This window comes from Dysidea avara, chromosome 4 (assembly GCF_963678975.1).
Source record: "Dysidea avara chromosome 4, odDysAvar1.4, whole genome shotgun sequence".
NCBI classification, from domain to species: domain Eukaryota; kingdom Metazoa; phylum Porifera; class Demospongiae; order Dictyoceratida; family Dysideidae; genus Dysidea; species Dysidea avara.
The window spans coordinates 38,074,628-38,098,210 of NC_089275.1; the positions used below are offsets into that span (position 1 = coordinate 38,074,628).

Sequence of the window (23,583 nt, forward strand, 5' to 3'; positions counted from 1 at the left end):
AAACCGCTTCATGGAATGAGTTGAAAATTGCTATGTAGATGGAGTAACCATCGTAGGAGTGCCTTTTGGTGGTTTGAAAGGAATCGAGATAAAGACCACGGAGATATGACACAAAACCCAACCTGTGTCACAATTACGCGATCGATTTTTATGAATAAAAAAGTATTAGTTTTCACGCCTACTAGGCAAACCGCTTAGAGCAATGAGCTGAAAATCGGTGTATAGCTGGAATAATCTTCATAGAAAGTCCTTGCAGTAGTACAGTAGAATCGGATTACAAACCACTGAGTTATGATTCGAAAGCCAACTCCGTGTAGCAAATGCGAGATCGAGATACTCTAATAGAACAGTCACCCTAATAGAGCATTCGGCTAATTTATTTACTCCATTATAGAATTTTATTACATCACAAGTTATTCTGTAGGGAGTTCAGCTGCAAACAGTTAATCTTATAGACAGTTCAGCAAGAAGACAGTCACCATGTGGAGAGTTAAGCAAATATACCACTATAGAGATTAAGAACATTACAAGTCACACTGAACAAAGTTCAGCTATAAACAAGTCATGCACTGTGTAGAGAATTCAGCTACAATTAAGTCACTCTCTAGAGAATTCAGTTACACAGAATTCAGCTACACACAAGTCACTGTGGAGAGAGTTCAGCTACAAACAAATTACCCTTTAGAGTGATCAGTTACAAACAAAACACTTTGCAGGGTGTTCAACTGCAACAAATCAATTACCTTTAGAGTGATCAGCAATGAACAAATCAACACAAATCTACCTGTAGAGAGATCAGCTAGAAACAAATCACCCTGAAGAGAGTTCAGCTACAAAAAATCACCCTATAGAGACATCAGCTAGAAACTAGACACAATGTAAGGAGTTCAGCTACAAGCAATCACCCTGTAGAGAGTTCAGCTAAAACAAATCAACCTGCAGAGAGATCAGCTACAAACAAATCACCTTATAGAGAGTTCAGCTACAAACAGATTACCTGTAGAGAGATCGGCTACAAACAAATCAACCTGCAGAGAGATCAGCTATATACACACAAATCAACTTTTACAGAGATCAACTACAAACAAATCACCCTGTAGAGAGATCAGCTACAAACTACACACAATTTAAGGAGTTCAGCTACAAACAAATCACCCTGTAGAGAGATCAGCTACAAACTAGACACAAAGTAAGGAGTTCAGCTACAAGCAAATTACCCTGTAGAGAGTTCATCTACAAACAAATCAACCTGTAGAGCAATCAGCTAGAAACAAATCACCCTGAAGAGAGGTAAGCTACAAAAAATCACCCTGTAGAGAGATCAGCTAGAAACTACACACAATGTAAGGAGTTCAGCTACAAATAAATCACCTTATAGAGAGTTCAGCTACAAACAAATCACTCTGTAGAGAGATCAGTTAGAAACTGGACACAATGTAAGGAGTTCAGCTACAAGCAAATCACCCTTTAGTGAGTTCAGCTACAAACAAATCAACCTGCAGTGAGATCACCTACAAAAAAGCACCTTGTACAGAGTTCAGCTACAAAAAAATTACCCTGTAGAGAGATCAGCTACAAACAAATCAACCAGTAGAAAGATCAGCTACACACAAATCACCCTGTAGAGAGATCAGCTAGAAACTAGTCACAATGTAAGGAGTTCAGCTACAAGTAAATCACCCTGTAGAGAGTTCAGCTAAAACAAATCAACCTGCGGAGAGATCAGCTACAAATAAATCACTTTATAGACAGTTCAGCTACAAACAAATTACCTTGTAGAGAGATCGGCTGCAAATTAATCAACCTGCAGAGAGATCAGCTACACACAAATCAACTTGTAGAGAGATCAGCTACAAACAAATCACCCTGTAGAGAGATCAGCTAGAAACTAGATACAATGCAAGGAGTTCAGCTACAAGCAGAATCACCCTTTAGTGAGTTCAGCTACAAATAAATCAACCTGCAGTGAGATCACCCACAAAAACGCACTTGTACAGAGTTCAGTTACAAACAAATCACCCTGTAGAGAGATCAGGTAGAAGAATTCACCTTGTAGAGAGTTCAGCAACAAAGAAACCACCATGTAGAGAGTTCAGCTGCAAACAAATCACCCAGTAGAAAGATCAGCTAGAAGAAGTTACCATGTACAGAGTTCAGTTACAAAGAAACCATCATATAGAGAGTTCAGCTACAAAGAAATTACCCCGTAGAGAGTTCAGCTAGAAGAAGTCACCTTGTAAAGAGTTTAGCTACAAAGAAACCATCATGTACAGAGTTCAGCTACAAAGAAACCACCTGTACAGAATTCAACTTCAAACAAATCACCCTGTATAGAGATCAGCTAGAAGAAGTTACCTTGTAGATAGTTCAGCTACAACAATTCACCCTGTAGAAAGATCAGCTAGAAGAAGTCACCTTGTAGAGTGTTCAGTTACAAAGAAACCATCATGTAGAGAGTTCAGCTGCAAATAAATCACTCTGTAGAGAGTTCAGCTACAAAGAAACCGCCATGTGGAGAGTTCAGCCTCATACAAACCATGTTGTAGAGAATTCAACTACAACAAATAACCCTGTAGAGAATAAGTTACCTTGTAGAGAGTTTGGCTACAAAGAAACCACCATGTAGAGAGTTTAGCTGCAAACAATTCACCTGTAGAGAGTTCAACTAGAAACAAATCACCCCGTAGAGAGATCAGCTGGACGAAGTCACCTTGTAGAGAGTTCAGCTACAAAGAAACCATCATGTAGAGAATTCAGCTGCAAACAAATCACCCTACAGAGAGTTCAGCTACAAAAAAATCACCCTATAGAGAGTTCAGCTAGACGAAGTCACCTTATAGAGAGTTCAGCTACAAAGAAACCATCATGTAGAGAGTTCGGCTATAAAGACACCACCATGTAGAGAGTTTAGCTGCAAACAAATCACCTGTAGAGAGTTCAGCTAGAAACAAAATATCCTGTAGAGAGACCAGCTAGAAGAGGTTACCTTGTAGAGAGTTCAGCTACAAAGAAACTATCCTGTATATAGTTCAGCTACATTTCAAGTCACCCAGTAGAGAGATCAGCTGCAAAAAAATCCTGTGGGGAATAATGAGCATGTAATAAATATATGTATATAATTTGTATAATTACTAATAAAATCAAAAATAATTGAAGTACTAAAATTCTTCTTTAAGTTCTTTTCTTCTTCCTGTAGTAAAGAAAAAAAACACATGGGTTAAAAAAGCCCCAAAGCCAGCCATAGGCCAGCTTTGCAGTATACTAATACAAAAAGAAGTGATATCTAATCAACAACAGCCAAGCTGTAAAAAAAGGTGCGGCCCCCATAAAGGCCATGGTGAAAAAAGATGTGAAATCCAAGGTGGCGGCCAAGAAATGGCTGTGATGGTAGGTTAATGGTTACATTTTAATAACGGCAATTCAGGTGAATTTTGTGCCGCTTGGTCTTGGCACCAAATTCACCTGAATTGTTGTTATTAAAATGTAACCATTAACCTACCATCACAGCCATTTCTTGGCCACCACCTTGGATTTCACATCTTTTTTCACCATGGCCTTTATGGGGGCCGCACCTTTTTTTACAGCTTGGCTGTTTTTGATTAGATAGTCTATTTACATTTGCAATTCCGCTATTAGCTACATTTCTCAACCTCGAAAATATTATCTTGCTCAACTCATAGTAGCTAAAGATTTTAAAATGCCGGTTCTACACTTGTAATTAAAGATTCCGGAAGATTGTTCCATCATTGAATTGTTGAAGGAAAAAAGGAGTAGTGGTAGGAGTTGATTCTGGTGGGAGGTGGTAAAAATCTCAGTTGGTGCCCTATTGTACTATAATTATAGCTATAGCAATAAGGATGGTCGAGGGAAGTGAAAGTAGCCTGTGTCAATTTGACTAAATTAAGTGGTACCAGTGGCCTAAAATTTCAAGGGAGTTTGATTTCAAGGTTTTTGGCTAACAGTGAAAAGATTATCCTTGCCTCAAAATTTAGACCTCCATTGATTGCATGTGTATAGCTATTACATTTGTCAATTGGGGAAAGGTTGCATTATAGAGTGGCATTGTTATAGTTCTTGCATATTTCATGTTTTTTAGCTAGTATAAACATCAATTTTAAGCCACTTTACAGCCATTATATCACAAAAATCCTGCAGCTTCTGAGGGTCCACTACTTTAATTATTACACTACAGCCATACAACAACATTCATGCTGCATGTGCCTTCCCCCTATATGTCAGGTCTAGACTCGGAATGATCAATGTGATCAAACCCAGGCACTAGCATGTTTGGTAATATATAACTTTGCTGAGTAGAATGTAGCTAGCTAAATCAACACCATACCATATTAACTTAGATACAGAAATGATTATGCATATATGTAGCTATTAGCTATATTATATATAATTATATGACTGACAATCTATCTAGCTACCTACAAATTTCTGAATACTGAATGAGGCTTTTGACCACTGCTTAGCCACTTCCCATTTCACCAAATGGAGTGACAAACATTTACACTTGCTGACATTCGATAGTTACATGATAGTGGGACTGCATTGTTGTCTTAGCCACATACTAAATACTAAACAACTCCAAAGAATTTTGTCATTATCAAGAGAATTTATATAACACAATGTTAACACTATATCATGCATTTATTCCTGGCTTCTTGTAGTGCCTATACCATGTAATGATATAGCTGTGGCAGGAGAATATTAATGTAGCTAAAAGATTTCTATTGTGCTATATTCAATCTCCAAACCTTCCATTCTCCAATGTATTTGCAGGTGTCCATTTTGAACATCACAGTTACTGCCTGCATTGTACTGTTTCAGGTTAAATGCAGAAGAGGATTCAGGGCCGTAGGCCGTAGCCAGACTTTTATAATGGTAGGTTCTTTTAGAACAAAAGTGGACCTTTTTAATACCACAATAGTATGATGCAGATTACATTATGATGTGTGAAGCACACCCAGTATATGAAGCATGCTGACACTAGGGGGGTCTGGGGGCATGGCCACTCCCCAGGAAGTTATTTAAAAATAGGTACTAAAAAGATGAATTTAGTGGCATTTCAGTGAAGATAAATAACAATTTTTTTAGATATGTGCTGTATGAATGTCATCTGGAAAAATATCTCTATTGCTGAGTATACTGTAACTATACCATCTGTACATGCATGTATCTAATATTGGAATGTCACAGTGAATAAGAATGGGAAAGATTGAATGCTCTCTCATGATGAACAGGGGCAGTGGAGCAGAACAAAGAGTGCCTTAAATTTTACACATTTCATGGAGTTGAAACATGGATGCTATTCATGGGGTCTCTATCGGGGGAGCTTACCCAATCATTTTTTTTATATTTTAATGAAAGCTCTAGTTTAGATGACCTTGATATGTTTTAGTAAATTAATAATAGGTTATACATACAGCTTTTAAAAGAAAATGTAATTGTGACTGTTCTATTAGAGTGATTGTTCTATTAGAGTGGTTGACTGCTAGCTCTATTAGAGTATCTCGAACTTGTGTTACAGGCTACTTGAAGCACTTAATTTAGCATGATATTGCTACTTATTGGTAATAGTAAACTGCAGCTAATGGACTTTTGCTGCTGAAAATTTGGACTTGTACACTAAAATTGTGGATCTTTTTTACTGAAACTGTGGACCTCTTTTCCAAGAAGGTGTTCTTCAGAACCTTCCTAGCTACAGGTCTGGGATTCCAGATCTCAGCTTGTGTGGCTCCTTCAGCACATGTCTATACTGCTTGGTGGTGCACTCTAGCAAAACATTTTTGTACTTTCAGGCTTCATCAAGTTCATCTCCCTTATTTGTCATCTAATTTGTCAAGAAGACAGTGTTTCCCTGAAAGGCTGTGCTTGCATATACAAGAGTGCAAATGCAGAAAGTCACAAAGTTATTATACATACAGAAATAAATGCAAGGGACAAAAGAAAAATAGGTTACAGCAAGTATAAAACTTAACAAAAGAAGAGCCTTTCCAAATGCATGAGAACCGATTATGTAGTGTGGTATCCCAAATAAATAATAGTTCACATAGAGCACTAATAAAAGGATTAGAACTGGAACTATATAATGTGCTTCCTCCATCTCTGAAGGTAAGTCCACAATGAATGCACTGTACATAGCTGCAGTAGGTGTATAGGTATGTTTCAGACCTTCAACACTGAAGAAATAAAGTGCATAATGTTAGCCATAGTTGAACTTGGCTGAACTAAAATTTGGTCAAGGAAACTCATTGAAAGTGCTTTGGGTCACTCTGAAGACATCTTTGGACTTTATATTTCCAAATTGTCATGAACGGTTAATATTTTCTGACAGATAATGAAGGCTTTCATGATCACTATTAATTTATTAATGTGTTGATTAATTAAGATTTTTTACACTGTACAGTATAGAGAATGTACATAAATAGCCTACATTACACAAAGTACTGACAGTACTGTTTAAAACATATTACGTGATATCATTGTTTACAGTATACAGCAATCAGCACTACGCTCTTCTCTCAAACTTTGTCTCACAGTACTTAAGTCATCATCCCTAATATCTCGTCTTTGATCCAGGCTTCTTACAACAGCATTTCCATCAATGTAGCATGATATATCTTGAACAAGTTCTTTACAACCTGGAATTAACATCATATGACTGCAATAATCATCCAGCGATTTAACTATTTGTTCTTGTGTATTGTTCGTAGACCATAAAACAATCTAGCAATTTGTTTCTGAGTTTAAAATAGTTTTTCAGAGCTGATTTCATAAAATTGTAATTGATTGGTTGGTGAAAAGCAACAGAGACATACTGTTGTATGTGCTGCTGGAAATCATCTACCTCTTTATTTACTATTGCAGTCGCCTCATCAGTTTTGCCACTGTCTAAAAGTGAAACAATGTTTTTGTATACTTCTCTAATCTTCATAAATGTATTTCTCTTAAGCTTTATAAAATATGTATAATTCTCTGACGGAAAATCTTTTACCACAGTTTTGGGTAGTATTTGTAAATACAGTGCCATCCCTTTGAGTATAGTCATTGAATCAATGAAGTTGATATAAGACATAACATTAAAACTTGAATCACCAATAATGTAATGTATCATATAATCCATTGTGTATTTGTAAAATGATGATACATCATGTTTCATAGCATGCTCCAAATCATCAAGGTTGGTAAATGCTTTATCTGATTCATTGTCAAATATGTATTGTATAATAATAGAATGAATTTCAATACCATGATTGCTTTTTGCATCTGTAATGTAAGGTAATTCAGCATACGACAAAAGTCCCACAGACCACAATGCTTCACAACAATCATTCACTGACTCTAAATTAAAATTCCATAGATCACGTAAAAGTAATATTGGGAAAATATTACCAAATGTGATAGCTTGTTACTAGCTTGACAAGTCTAATCAAATCAGTTTGTTCTAAACAATCCAGGCTTGCTTTAATACATGCAGTGGCCGCCATTTCCTTCTGATGTTTCAGTATTCCTCTTGGATCAAATGCTGTCAGCCCATAATCAAAAAGTTTTTGAGATGTATTTTCTATGATAGTAGCCGAGGAAATATTAGGAATTCTATGATAGTGCATTTGAAATTGACCATGCACAAGATTTAATAGTAGTGGCCAGTAATATAACCTTTTTGCAAGCTGGCTGAGTTGGTCAATTATGGAAATATTTACAGGTTGAAATTCTTTTATAGTTAACAAGTCAATAGCATCAGTTGTTGTCATACCTTCTACAAGAATTTCATGTTTGCATTCAAAAAACTGTGTAAAATCTTTTCTACGTGTAGTAATCACAATTTTGCAGCCACAGAAAGTCTCTATATATGTACATGCATCCTCTACTTCCCACACATCATCTACAATTACTAAAACATTTTCACTGCTACAAAGGGTTTGCAATGCTTCTGATAAACCAGCAAGAGTTTCTTCATCTGTCAGAGTTGCTTGCACACTAGGTGCAATGGGAGTCCATTGTTTTCCTGTCAACTTGCTATATATTAGTAACAACATACTAACTGGTCTCATTTTTGGTATTGGTCCTAACTGAATCCATACAACTCTACCAGAGAAGTGATTCTTAATTGACGACTGATGACACAAAACTTTTGCTAAGGTTGATTTGCCATAACCAGCCATTCCTGTAATAAGTAGGTTCACATTAATGTTTCTTCTGTACAAGTGCATCTACCATACGTTTGAGAAGTCCATGTCGCTCAATATGATTCCGTGGAAGTAGTGGAGGTGGTTGGAAATTAAACCCTTTTAAATAGAATATATTATGCAGCATTACTGACATGTAATCATGCAGTGCTGAAATAAATAACAATACAATCATCAGTTAATGCTGCATCTGTTGTATATATTTAAATTTAAAATGAAGTAGGGATCCAGGCCATAAAGAGTAATGAAACAAAAGATGAATGATGGTATCACAACATAGCTCTGTGAGAAAATCCCTACATTAACATGTTAGCTATAACAATTATTTTGCCCAATGCCAAAGTAGGGATTTTCCCTTTGAGCTATGCTGTAATACCACCACCGTTCATCTCCTGTTTTACTACTTATTGCTTGGATCCCTGGTTTATTTTAACTTTAAAGTATAATAATTCTTTTTGTTATGGCTAGCATACAGCTTTACACTCGAGGTGTACTGATATGGGATTTTGGCATGTACCGATATCCAATATTGATGCCACCAAAAGAAGCCGATAACTGATAAATGATTCGATATTTACATCACAGTTTCAAGCAAACAAAAATGCACATTTACCTGTAACATGTGCATGTATTCATTGCTATATTCTGCCTGTGGTGGTAGCTTGTGTTTCTATTGTGCAATTTAGACAATTAGGTGCCCACAAACATTTTTATGTATAATTCCTTGAAGTTTTAAACAGATATTTCTGCATTATTCCGCATTTCAATGGCTTGTGAGAAAGCTTGTACAACAAGTTTCCTTTGTTATATTACTAAAAGACTGTGATAAGCTTTCCAGCAGCAAACGAGAATTGTGTGTATTTGTATGGCTTCTCATAGCATAGCGCTGGTTACAGAGTAAATAATATGGCACTAAACAGCCATATGGATGACGTAGAAAACAATTATATAATCCATTTAGATTGCTACTGTATAACAATATCAGTCCTCCTACTGTTCTGTACCGATACCGATATTGGTAAAAATTACCATATCAGTGTCCGATATTTTAATCAATTCAATTATCGGTACACATTTATTTTACACATATGACTGTTCTATCAGAATATCACATGGATGTTCTATTAGGGTGACTGCTGTATTAGAGTATCTTGAGTCGGTACAAAGGAATCAAATAAGGCACCTAGTCTGGTACAGCCACCCCTTCACAAATAGTGAAGGGGCAGCTGCTCCAGACTATAAGACACCTGCTGTTGTATTTTTTAGCTGTATACCTGTCATTCACAAAACTATTCAATATCAAACGGTACGGTCGTACCGTTTAAGTAGGAATCCATGTGAAATTTTCGCGCGCCGCCCAAAATCGCGCCTTTAAAAATCATCCTAGAGATATCTTACGAGACGAAAATCACCTTTACAGAATAGTACTAGTCCATATAATACATAAAACAGCATTAAATAAAACAAAACTCTTACAGGTGGCCGGATACAGAATTTTAAAAATCGCCAAAACTTTGAATTTTAGACTGACTGCCTGACTGCCTGACTGATCACAGTCGCAAGCCTAGAGGCCAAACGAAGCAGTGCACGGCCACCATTTTACGCAACAATAGCAAACTCACCAGTGGGATGTGCCTTTTGGGGTTCCGACGAGTGTGTGCCCTCTGCGCCTTGTCTTTTTCTTTTATCTTCAATCAGGCTGCTTGTCTTCTTCATCCAACGAAACCATATCGAGGCGTAAATTTTCCGTATCAACACTTTCTTTAAGCAGCATAGCTAATAGACGCCACAAGATTATTTAAGGCGCATAGACTACGTTACTGTACAGAGGAATAGATTATATTCCTTACTGATATGATCTATGACGGAGGGTACTGTATGGAGGTACTGGTACTAGCTAGATAGCTTCACGATAGGTCACAAGGTCACGCCCATTCTTCATTGTACGCATTATCGATCTATCGATTGAAACCACGATGACACACCCCTTTTGGCACTAGCTGGATTTTAGTGACCACACACCTTCAATTTGAAAGGCTGATTCGACATACTCTATAATCGATCGAAACCACGCCCCTTTTTGGGCAAGCACACATCTTGCAGGCTGCCTCGAGATACTCTAACACAGCAGTCATCCTAATAGAACAGTCACATGTTTATAGCTAGCTGTATGGGTTCAGATCTAATCATTCATGCATAACTCAACTAATTACTCTTACAGAAGACATATCCTTTGCTCTAGACCATCAGAAACAAATAGATATCATCCTATTGGATTTTTCTAAAGCATTCGATACAGTACCACACCAACGCTTAATGACCAAACTAAGATATTATGGAATTAATGGCAGTACTTATAACTGGATCCAAACTTGGCTTACCCAACGTACTCAGTGTGTTGTTTTAAATAGTGAATCCTCTAGTCCAGTGTCGGTAATGTCTGGGGTACCACAAGGCACAGTTCTTGGACCTCTAATGTTCTTATTGTATATAAATGACATAACTAAAGACATCAACTCACCACTCCGCCTGTTCGCTGATGATTGCTTGCTTTATAGAGTTATCAATAGTGTAGAAGACATCAACAGACTTCAAGAAGATTTAAATAAACTGTCAGAATGGGCCGATACTTGGCAACTTAAGTTCAATATTAGTAAATGTACAGTTATACGTTGCATGAGATCCTTATCACCACTCACTTACGACTACACACTTCACAGTCACATACTAGACATATCTGATCAACATATGTACCTAGGAGTCTTAATTCATAAATCACTGTCTTGGTCACCTCACATATCAAATGTTGTCAATAAAGCATCTAGAACACTCAATTTCTTAAAACGCAATCTAAACAAATGTTCAAAACAAGTTAAAGAATCAGCTTACCTAACAATGGTGAGACCACAACTAGAGTATGCATCTGCTGTCTGGGATCCCTACCACGTTGGAGATATTTCAGAGTTAGAGAAAGTACAACGAAGAGCAGCGCGCTGGGTGTTGAATGACTATGGCAGATTCAGTTCAGTTTCTCTAATGTTGGATCAGCTGAAATGGCCTACATTACAAATTCGTCGGAAATTATCTAGGTTACAAATATTGCATAAGATACACTACCAACAGTTATCACTCCAAATTCCTCATTATTACTTACCAAAAACACGACCAACAAGACAATACCACCATCTTCACTATATTTTACCTACCTCATCCACCACGGCATACCAAAACAGCTATTTCTCAAGAACAATAAACGAGTGGAACATACTACCAACTGACACAATTGAAATTGCAGATACTGATCTATTTACAGCTAGACTCCAATCATATTATTGTACCTAATGTATTTGTTTATGTGATTCCTGAGCACACCAGCAGGGCTGACTGCTCAGTAAACAATAATAATAATAATAATACCTTAACAAAAAAACTAAACAAACTACTATATTAAAAATTATAAATTTAAAAATAAAGTAGGAATCCAAGCAATAAAAAGTAGTGAAACAAGAGAAGAATGATGGTAGCTATTACAGCATAGTTCGGTGGGAAATTCCTACTTTGGCATTGAACACCTCGAACAGGCTCTGCCTTCTGTGTACACCCTCCAGTGCCTAACTGGTAAAGTAGATAATAACAATAACAACAACAACACAAAATAATTAATGGCTATACCATGCCAAAGTAGGGATTTCCCACCAAGCTATGCTGTAATAGCTACCTAGTCTCGCGTGGCCAGACCCTTTCCGCGCAGCCGCTTATCGATTGGAAATTATAAGCGCCGCGCTACAAGGGTCTGGAATAGTTCGTGAACATGAAATTTTTCGACACGTTATTGGTGACAATTGATTGACTGGGTAACACCTAAGATACAAAGGTACAGAATACAACGTGTGTTCCCTTGAATCTTTAGTCTGTTCTGATCGGCAAATCCGCTTAAAGCCTTTCGCCTACTTTCCTGGCCTCGAGATGAACTGAGCTTGTTTGTCTTTATTCAGCCGTACTTTTTGAAGATTCTGTAGCAGGTAGAAGGCAAAACCCACACGGATCGATACTCGTCATCCCCAGGGACCTTCTTCAGCTCTTACTTCAGTAATCAGACTACTTTGGCGATTAAGGGATCGCGTGAGCCAATTTACACTCCCCAACCACTGGGGATTGTAGATATTTTTAAGTATGTGAACTATTCCAGACCCTTGTAGCGCGGCGCTTATAATTTCCAATCGATAAGCGGCTGCGCGGAAAGGGTCTGGCCACGCGAAACTAATAGCTACCATCGTTCTTCTCTTGTTTCACTACTTTTTATCACTTGGATTCCTACTTTATTTTTAAATTTATAATTTTTAATAATACTAGTCATATAAGACATACATACTGCACTATGCCCAATTTGCAGCTGCGTACGTACCTGAAATATTTTTGCAACTTTTTATTGCCCTATCTAGCATTCCAAATGTGGGTTGAGCATTCTTTCTATACCATTTGAACAACATAGATTTACAGGCCTCTTCACATGATGTAGGATTATCAGCTGCTATAATATCAATATCTTGAGGCTCTAAACCTAGCTCATAACCAATGTTTTTCCATTTAGTTGCAATTTGCTTTGCACATTTTACCAAATCTTTAGGAGTTACTATTTCTTCAGGACCTACAGGTACAAACATGCACACAGAAAACAAACTATATAAATGCAAATACCATAATAGTACTGTATAGTAGGGAATCCAGAGAAATTGTGAATGGCATCCTCAAAAATGCTCATTGTTTAACAATGCAATATGAGAAGTATCCTCATGGAAAAGTTTTATTGTATCTAATCTCAAATCTAGCATTAAAATTAAGAAAAATCCGTACTCATATACCAATATTAAATTTTTTGAATGAATGCATTGCAGGGTAGTAATTTTATAAGTGCAAGGAAAATCAGGAATTTTAAGTTTGATTTAGATCAAAGAATTAAAAAGTAGTGAAACAAGGGAGGTCACCTACACCTGAAGATTTATTAGTGGGCATTTAATCCATATACACATGACTGAGATCATCAGGTGGCCCTTGTTTAACTAAATTTTATTTCTTTGACCCATAATTGAACTTAAAATTTTTATTTAATGTTATTATGATTGGTGAACCAGCACAAACCGCACTAGAAAAAAGAATGGTCATGAATAAACGCCTCAATTATCAATTACTGAAATAACGAAGTGGCTGTTATGCTTTGTTTTCTGTTATGTTCAGCCCATTACACAGCAGTACAAACAAAGAACACTACAAGAGGGATCTCTGCAATCAATCCAATCACAATGGAAAACTCTGATAATTCCCATTACAAAAGTTGGAAAGTTATCATATGGCGCTACTACAAATCGACACCTTGTGCTATCAGTAAAGATAAATGGGACACAAAGAAGGACACTGGTAAGTTAATGAAGCATGTATTGTATGTACTGCGGTATGCCAAAAGACACCTGTCAGGCTGAAGCGACATCAAACAGTGAAAGCTTAAGCCCATACCCTGTCTGAAGGCATCAGTCAGTGGTCAGGTAGTCAGTCAGTAGAAAATTCCACTGAAGAATTTCTTTTAAAAGTTTGTAGCAACCTATTGGAAGCATTTCAGGTCACACTAAAAGCATTATTGGGCTTGGTGATATGTACCTAACCAATACTACCAAGGCACCGTGAAGATATTGCTGTTCTCATCTTACCTTCCAACTCCAATTCCTATTTTGTCATATTATTAATAGGAGAAAACATACCGAGGCACATATGGTTGCAATAAATTGATAGAATGATTGATTGATTGATTGAATGAATGATTGATTGATTATTTGATTGATTGATTGGTGGTAACTGGAAAAGAAATTTTTTTACTGATATCATCCCAGATAGATGTACGTAACATCACAGTGCCAATGAAAACTATAAATACCACACAATTAATTGTAATTTGCAGTAGTTACTATAACTACAAAAATAATAACATCATGTACTGTACGTACAGTCATGTAGGTTCAGCCTTAATTGCAAACACCTATTGATTTCAAGGGCAATTTGTTCCAATCTTGGGGAAAAAATTCATCTGGTAAAATTATTTAGTTAATGCACATGGTACTGAATAATGAAAGTAAGGCAATTAGAAACAGTAGAGTGGAACTGGAAACAGAAAATGTGACCTAATTTTGGGAAACCGTTGATCTATGCACATCAATAGATTGTGAGATATGTGAATTTAAACATTTCAATCCAGTATATATAGCTTAGTAAGACCAAAGCTGTGAATTGAAATGTAGCCAATCATACTGTTTAACAAGCTACTAATATAGCAGCAACTTTTTCACAGTGGAATCTGCAACACAGGGATGAGCAATTGGTACACAACAGAAAATGGCTGAGCAAGTCATACGTATGAAGTCTTCACCCTAAATACCAGGCTGTTAAGACCACCTCTGCTACTCATAGTGAACAAAATACACATAGAAATCAGATAAGCAACTGTCAAAGGGTGTCCATGCCTCTAGCCATGTGTTCCAGCTGGCCAGTGGTAGTCCAAGATGCCAGAGCATTCCCAGTGACTGGCACACATCCACTCATAAAAAGCAGCCAAAGCAACTCAGAGGCATGGCTATGATGTGAATGTGTAGTGTGGTGGTGTAGCTATCCATTCATAGTGAAAAGTCTAGTTTAATGGTGTGTGCGTAGATCAACGATTTCGAAAAAAAAATTGGTAACAAATGAAAATGATTCAAATCATCATGTAAGTGTAAAATCCTTGCTTAGTGGTCACCTTTTAAAGACCACCTTTGTACAAAGTCTACCTCTTCACTAGGGCTGGAAAAAAGGCCAAATTTTAACCTCTTGCAAGAAAGCCACCGAATCTTCAATACTTTATGTCATGTTAGTAAGTAATGATCATAATTGATGTGTGTACACCATTATGATTTCACACTTTGTTTCAGCTGTAGTACAGGTTCTAGTACAACTGCTTAGACTACAAATATCCCATGATTTGGTATTTGCGTGCTTCCAAGAAGCACATAACTTTTGACTGATTAGACATGGCAGTATCCATAGTTACAAAGCTTTGGAAGGGTGAAACCGCCTTCAAAGGTTACAAAGCTTAGGGGTGAAATCACCTTCAAAGGTTACAAAGGTTTTGAAGCTTCTGAATGTTTTGTTCCAACCCTACTTTTCATATTGTAATAATACCTAAGTTCCAAACATGTATTTCATAACTTTATTATTAATACCCAGGTCAGCCTCTTAAGGTCATCTCCTCATTTTTCTTTGATAAGGTAGGTTATTATAGTATATCTACACATACATTGCATGGGCAAACCTCCTTAACCATGCACTATTTACAGTGTACGTATGGTTGACCTTCAACACACTAAATAGTGCAACCTATATAATAATCACGTAATGCTACATACTGTTGTAATTTCTGTGTGTTGAAAAACATTTAAATAAATAAATAATAAATAAATGACATATTTTGGTACAAACTAAGTGATAAAGGTACAGATGACTTAAGTGAAGTGTGAAGCAAAATATGGGAGATGATACTGATCTTTCTATGAGTCATAAAATACATGTTTGGAACTTATCACAAATATACAATAAAAGGGGTGGTCTATGTAAAGAGGTGGTCTATGTGAAGAGGTGACCATGACATGATCTGATTAATAAGGTCACTAAATATGTCTTAGCTATCTTTGGGATTATTAAATTACAATGTGGTCTTTGTACAGAGTGGTCTCTGTAACAAGACCCAAGGGTATGCATGTACACTGTATACCGAATAGCCTAAATATTTTGAGGGGGAAACTTTTCACTGATTTCACGGTTTTGGGGGCTAGCAGCAAAAACTTTAGCCTTGAAATATTTAGATATAGTCTAATACATTTTGGGAGTGTTTGAAAATCCGCGAAAATTTTATTTTAGCAACATTGCTCAACCTCGAAACATTTGCCCTTCGAATTATTTAGGCTATATGGTAATTAGTTTCAAAATACACAATCACAGACAGTTGTGCCCACTGGACTGGTCAACAGTCATACAAAGTCAACAGATCAGCACTACAGGTTTCCATGGGCTTGTACGAACTGGGCTTAGAAGGTAAAGATGGATAAATCAGACTGTAGAGATAAAATGGTGTATGATGTAGCTGTCAGAATGTGTCATTATCTCAGTTCAGTTGTGATGCAAAACTAACCAGGTTTTGGAGCCAGTCACAAGGACTTTTGTTATAAGAAGGCTGTGTACTGTACTTATAGGGGCAGATCCAGAGTTTGGCAAAGAGGGGGTGCACCAAGGTAGTAGGTATATGGAGCAGGGGGTCTGGGGGTGTACCCCCAGAAGCTAGAGCTATTTCATATGTTTCAGGACTAAAAATTTTAGTTTTATGCACAAATGTGACCCGGTCTGCGAAAAGGGCTCTTATAGCCTTTTCAATTATCCATGTTTGGCTAATCATAACTCCTAATCTACTAAAGCTATCACCATGTAATTACACCCACAGCTACTGCCAGGTTAGGGTTGTTGAGTGACCAAATTGTAGGCTTGTACCATATTCACCAGTCAAGTTATGGGTTACCATATATATGCAATTGGAAAGGCTATAAGAGCCCTTTTCGCAGACCGGGTCACAAATACATTAATAAGTCAATAATAGGTTAACAACTGTTCTACTAGAGTATTTGACTGACTGCTCTATTAGAGTATCTCAAGGTTATTGTATAAGAGCAGATGTACTGTGGTTAGTTGGCAGTTTCATATGAACGAGCACTTGGCAAGGTGCACATGGTTTATTGATACCAATTGAGCCAGCCATACACTACTTCTACTAAGTAATGTAATGATGAATAGTCTTCATTAACTTAATGCCAAAATTGGCAAACTCATAGGGGCAATCAGAAACTGTGGAATTGGAAGCCAGAAATGAAAAATAGGAATGGTCAAATCATCACATAAATGTATCCTAGTATAGAGTAAAACCCTCGCTTAGTAGAAGACCACTAGAAAGATGAAATAGACTGTATGTTACAGTATTCTCAGTAACAAAATAAGCAATAATTTTACAACATGCGTATGGAAGCCATACCTTTCATCTGCTGTTTTTTTTAGTACACATCATAGTGAAATGTACTAGAGCTACTAAATACAAAGTAAGTACAATAGCTACACAGTTTTCTTATAACAACAGTCCTTATTGAATATGTGACTGGCTCAAAAACCTGGTAATTTTTGCATCACAACTGAACTGAGATAATGACACATTATGACAGTTACATCATACACCACTTTATTTCTACATGTTAGTGTGCTATCAATATCCCATCTACCGCCCCCATTCACCGCTATGGGAGTGCTTGTGATATACTGTAGCAAACCTGGCCTACTTATAAAACTGCTTAAAATGGCAGGAGCAATGCAATGTGAGTTGTTGCATACAGTATGCTTAGCTATACTCTGTAGTTAGTATATATCATCATACATAGCTCTATGTGTGACATAAATCTTGTTGGAATATACAGTAATAATATAGTACAAACCAGTAACAAACTACTGGTACAGTTACTCAATACTTTAAACCACTATTCCGACAAACTTTAAGGATGCATACTAGCAGGGCCTGAAATTACAGTATGTTTTGGAAATGATCAACAAATGCTGTTATGTGGTCGGACATATTCAATAGTACTGTATAAAAACTTTCTAATGTGTCAGACATTTAGCCAGAAATGATCAGAAAATGGCAAATGTTTGACCATAATTTCAGGCTACGTATGTACTCAATTGTTCACACATTGCTACTGAATAGTTGACACAATTTTGATGAGTATATGCTATAAATGTTGCCATAGAATAGTGGCTACCGGTACCCCTAAATAGTAGCTGCACTGTTTTTTGACTGTAGGCTTGAAGTACCTACAGTACTATTTCTTCAAAGGTGAGGGTGATACCATGGTGATATGTTCAAACTGAAGCTGTTACATATAAGTAGCACGAAACCATGGGCTATAAAAAGGGCCAAAACTAGCTAAAAATGCATGTTCTTGGTTTTTTTGGTACTACTATTGTGGGTCCATTACTGATATGTATAAAAACAAAGAACCATATAGTAATGCACACAAATATAACACACTTATGTACATACTATACATATACATACCTCTGTGAACACCTTTAAGCTTGTGATTCATAGTATTTACTCTATTATCAAGATCTTTACTGGTAGACAACAGACTTTGACCTGCTGAATTTTGACCACTTGGTTTGCTCTCCTGCTGTTTCTGTTGTTTCTGGTGGTGGTGGTGGTGGTGGTGGTGGTGGTGGTGCTGCTGCTGCTGTTGCTGTTGTGGATGTGCTGTTTGCAGATTATGCACTACAGCTACATAGGAAAGTTAAGAGCAAGTGCACACATTTCTATACAACTATCCGACATACACACTGTTCTGTTCTATATCCTATTAACCTCTCTTTTGCATCCTGCACCCCCTCACACTCACACACGCACCCTAAGAATTTTTAGGACAAAATTCATACCAAAAGCAAACTGAGAACTCACACAGAAGTACAGAAAATTAACAGCAAGAGGTAACTACTAGACAAAGAAACTGTAGAGTATGATAAGGATACCTGACGACATCTACTGTAAGTGCTGTTACATGTTGGTCTAGCTCTCACTTGACTATGCAGTTACAGCCACCCCACCTCACCAACCAAATTACCAATACTTTTAGGTAAAGATCAAACACCAATACTTTTAGGTAAAGGTTTGGTCAGAGAGGAAGGTTGAACTCTAGTATTGAGACCAAGGCTACTTTTCACAACATGGGGCTTTGCATTTGATTGATTTCTACCCCAGAAGGCAAGGCAATGGAATTTACTACCACTGCAGCTGTATTCAAGTGAGAGTCAGACCAACATGTAACAGCAGTTGATATATCAATTTGAAGATGGTAACTGTAACTATGAAGCAATTGGGAAGAACAGTGTCATAGCTGCTTGTAGAGCAAATAAGGGAAAATCTGAGCATTTGTACAAGCGAAGTATAGTGTCACAAGTGCACACAAAGAGATGGGAGATGGGGGCAGAGCAGTGAGCAAGATGTTAGATTTCAAAATAGAGGTAAGTATACCACCATTGAAGTCCATACATGGGCTGTGCTGGATCCTGGCTGGTACGTATACAGCAAAAACCACACAGAAAATGTTTGTCCAATCCTTTGAATCCGTCCACCTGTACACCACAGGTTCTCATGAAGCCAGGTCCTTCACAAGACCAAAAGCCATTATTCAAGCTTGCTACACCACCCAGAAAACACATCTGTTAAAACCAACTTGAGTAGTTTGAGAAATGCTGAGGGTCAAAACCGATAGACTGGTGGTGTAGCTACGTATCCACTGGTGGTATTAGTTTGATTTTTCCTGACGTGTGATTTAGATTGGTTTTGTAAAATCTGGTCACATATGCAGCACACACTACATACTAAAAATTAAAATTGCAAAAAAATTAAATACTGTATATTTATTCATATGTTTTGCATGTGTCTACTATTATTTTAAGTACATACACATTTCTTATGATTAACCATGGCTGATAAGTGCACATGGTCCAATGATAAGTGCACATGGGGCTCAACATGACACAAATCTACACATAGGAAGAAAAGCTGGAAGTACTGGAAATCAGTGCATGCACTTAGCAACCCAACTCTATGGTACCTTCTTAGAAATATTATGTCTAAGAAAAATAGATGCGATGTTTTAGAGTAGACTACATACTGCATACCATGTATGCATAGTGCGGGTTTAAAAGATCTTTATTTTATTAAGACTATCTACCATGCTAGCTAGCTGAACAGCATTTTTGAATAGTGACAATGTCACAGATCTGAAGTACAATATCTCCTTTACAAGTCGCTCATTCCATAAGACACTCCAGTATAATAACATCCTTAAACGCAAAACTATAAAAAGTCCTACACTGATAATTAAGTTTACGTAAATCAAAAACTGGCATGTAAACAGTAGAATGCATGTTGCATATATGTACAAAAATTCACTAGGCTGCACTCACCCATCCTGAGATTTTCCGTTATTGTAGTCAGTTGGGAAGCATTTTTCAGTCGCAATAATCTTTCACACAGATCTAAAATATCTTCTTTACAATTCACTTGTTCCATAAGACACTCCAGTATTATCTGATTAGCAGCAGTAAAGTGAGAACACTCAAATATTGATGAGATGTGAGTATCACACAATTCTCTTTCTAATAGTTGTACAGTCTCATAATAGTTGTCAGGCATGTTCTTGATAATATCATCATAACATGACCTCAACTCTGACAAATCTGTGGATGATTGTTATCAGTGCATTATAATAGCATATGACTGAAATTTTAGAAACCAATCCAAATTACACTTCAGTGTACATAAAGTCTTTTACAAGTTTCAAGTCATTATATTGTACGTAAGTAACTCACCAAGGATAGTGAGCAAGTATTACACTAGATATTTTGCCAAACTATTCTATTTTCACTGTAAGCAATGCTACGACTAAATCCATGCAGAGCGCAACCCTGATTAGTGAGCATGGCTCACAAAAGAAGCTGGGCTGCTACAAGGCTAGACCATAATGTACTTTCATATCATCCAGCTAATTAATATTAAAGATCCAATCCAGGTCAGATCTGGTTGACCAAGACAAACTGTGACTCATGACCTGGATGACCCAGCTTGGTTTCAACTCTGGCTACTGTCAACAGTAGGGCATACTAACCCATATGATATACACTGCATGCAACCAATAATCTTAAATCATGTACACCATAATACAGTATAACATACCTATAAGGTTAGACACTGAAGTTGTGGATATCTTTGATGAAATATCATCAACATTAGCTGCTGCAAGTAATATACATTGTATGTACACATACACACAGAGTAAAGGTCCATATCCTTACCTAGTTCTAGTACAGGTTTAGATATGGTAAAAGGTACTCTACCACCCATATCTGTTTTGCCAATGGGATGTGGTCCCTTTCTCTCTGAAAAATAATATTGATAGAGAATTAGACCTTTTACATATATACAAGAGTACATGATGTATTTCTGGACAGATTAAAATTGTGAACTAAAGTGATACATATACCAACCAATGCAGTTACATACACATTAAGTGTACAACTGTGCACATATGTAAAACCTCCGAAAAGAACTCTCACAAGCATTTCAGCATAATCTCTTACGTAGAGCCACAAAACTTTCACTAACTATACTACATGCATTGACATTAACAACTAACAAGTTTACAGCAAAAAAATTTAACCCCCTTACTTTGAGGGCAAGATGACTGTTCTATTAGAATTTGTGTGTACTATTAGTGTTACACGTTACCAACATTCAGTATAGTATGAACGCATACCTTCTTTAAATTGAGCTGCTTTATTCTCTAGTGCTCTTTGTCTGTTGATAAAATAATATGTAAGACTGTAAAGTGCAGCAGTAAAGTGCTAGTGATGCACACATGTTCTTATATTGTACAGTATCTTGGTAGAGGCAGTAGCAGATCTAGTAATTTGTAAAGGGAGTTCAAATGTATATAAGGATTGGCATGCAGGTGAGTGCGTAAAGCACACTCATCACCATGTGAAGCATGTATGTACTAAGGAGGTCAAGGGGCATGCTCCCCCAGGGAAATAACTGCATTGAGACTGACAATTTAAATGTAAACCTATCTATTATAAAGTACATGTATGTATAGCTCTACGGTAGCTACCTTACATATTTTTGCATATAATCACATAGTGATTTAGTTTGCCATATATTAGTCTCAATAGCAGGAATGCAATTAATCCCAAATCGTACGGCTTGTTTCTGTAATTGCACTGTAAAGTAGCCAATAAATAGCAGAATCACAGAAGCCTTTTAAGTGTACCAAGAAAGTGATATAATGAATAGCCAATCAAATAAGCTGACAACAGAAGCCTTTTAAATGCAATAAATGTAGACGTTTTGAGTAGCCAATCAAAATGTTCGCCTTTTAAGTGCAACAACAAATGATGTAATAAAAAGAAGAATGATACAATCACCTGGTAGAAGTTAATGGCCACACAGAACTGGATAGATGTGTACTACAAACCATGAAGGGTGGTCACTATGTGATTAGTAGGCAATCACACGCATTTTTGTACAATTATGGAATAATTGTACTCGTGACAGCCAAAATTGCACTCAGCTTCACCTCATGCAATTTTGACTGTTACTCATACAAGTATTCCCTAATTGCACTCAAATGTGTGTGATTACATATACTAATCTGTTGACTTAAGTACTCATTAAGATCACTTGACCCAGTTCAACTGATGTACAGTATCATCATGAAATGGCTGTAGAGTTATGTAATTTAATGCACAATGCTTGACTGTCAGGAATACAGTACTCTAATACAGTATGGGTATATATGTTGCTGTTACTTTAAAAATTATTATTATAAACTGCTTAAGGTCCGGCATATACCGTATAGCCTAAATATTTTGAGGGGAAAATATTTCGAGGTTGACCAGTGTTGCTAAAAATAAAATTTTCGTGGATTTGTAAACAATGTATTAGACTATATGGAGGCCTAAATGTTTCAAGGCTAAGATTTTTGCTGATAACCCTCAAAACCGTGAAATCAGCAAAAATTTCCCCCCTCGAAATATTTAGGCTATATGGTAACACGTCAAATGTGTATGACTTCAAGTGACTATAAGTGTTATACAATAATACCTTTACTTCTCTACTGTACTTATCAAGTTCTTGTAATATCAGCACTACTTTCTTCTCCAATTCACCAGTATCATATCTTAGTGTCATCACTTTGGATCTCAATTCAGAAATGTTGTGATTCTCAACCTGAAATAATTGCTACAATTATAGCTCACAATCACAACAACATTTCCCACTTCAAGCAGTGCAGCTACATCATTCTTCAACATCTGATCTTGTGTTACAGTAGGGTAGTCTATTGGTCCCTACACATACAGTGCACTTCAGTTATAATATATGAGACTGACTTCTTGCTTTTGTAAAGGTGTGAGATGTCTTCACTGAACATATTACATACATAATTGTATTAAGTACTTCTTCACCATTGCTGTGGTGTTCCAAGTCACCTTTGTAGCTACGTACATTATTATTTTCAGTGCTAATGTAATGAACAAGATCCAAGAAATGTATACATTGTAGTGTGACATTTCATTGTGACAGCTGATAATAACATTCATCAAATACATAAGTAGTCAGCCTTAATCCACAGCAAAACGTGATCAAACTTTTAGGTGCTAATAAAAGCAATTTTGAGATGAGCATGTTTTGATATAATATATCAAGTGTATTTAT

At 36.8% G+C, this 23,583-nt stretch overlaps 1 protein-coding gene and 1 long non-coding RNA gene across 4 annotated transcripts; both read right to left on the reverse strand.

The window, feature by feature from the left end:
• Positions 1-6,354: 6,354 nt before the first annotated feature.
• LOC136252039 (uncharacterized) lies at positions 6,355-23,583 on the reverse strand. Of its 3 annotated transcripts, XM_066044380.1 has the most exons (11): positions 23,259-23,582; positions 23,148-23,216; positions 22,972-23,097; positions 21,626-21,666; positions 21,165-21,248; positions 21,046-21,105; positions 20,277-20,549; positions 18,367-18,585; positions 12,604-12,846; positions 8,232-8,297; positions 6,355-8,176 (listed from the first exon to the last, which is right to left on the reverse strand). In XM_066044380.1, the coding sequence occupies exons 5-11, from the start codon at positions 21,211-21,213 to the stop codon at positions 7,398-7,400; spliced, it is 1,689 nt and encodes a 562-aa protein (XP_065900452.1). In that variant the 5' UTR covers positions 21,214-21,248; positions 21,626-21,666; positions 22,972-23,097; positions 23,148-23,216; positions 23,259-23,582; the 3' UTR covers positions 6,355-7,397. The 3 variants fall into 3 exon arrangements, with proteins under 3 accessions (XP_065900452.1, XP_065900453.1, XP_065900451.1); XM_066044381.1 differs by having other exon boundaries at positions 21,046-21,102; positions 23,148-23,583; XM_066044379.1 differs by having other exon boundaries at positions 23,148-23,582.
• On the reverse strand, positions 8,329-12,366 carry LOC136252040 (uncharacterized). Its single transcript, XR_010699325.1, has 4 exons — positions 10,953-12,366; positions 10,720-10,903; positions 10,580-10,670; positions 8,329-10,523 (listed from the first exon to the last, which is right to left on the reverse strand). It is a non-coding gene; the product is annotated as an uncharacterized lncRNA (long non-coding RNA).

Coding starts and splice junctions, on each gene's coding strand:
- LOC136252039 (XM_066044380.1), bottom strand. CDS start 21,213: ATGGGTGGTAGAGTACCTTTTACCATATCTAAACCTGTACTAGAACTA. Junction 18,586..20,276: donor AACGGAAAATCTCAGGATGG/GTGAGTGCAGCC, acceptor TTTCCTATGTAG/CTGTAGTGCATAATCTGCAA. Junction 8,177..8,231: donor GCGACATGGACTTCTCAAAC/GTATGGTAGATG, acceptor TACTTATTACAG/GAATGGCTGGTTATGGCAAA.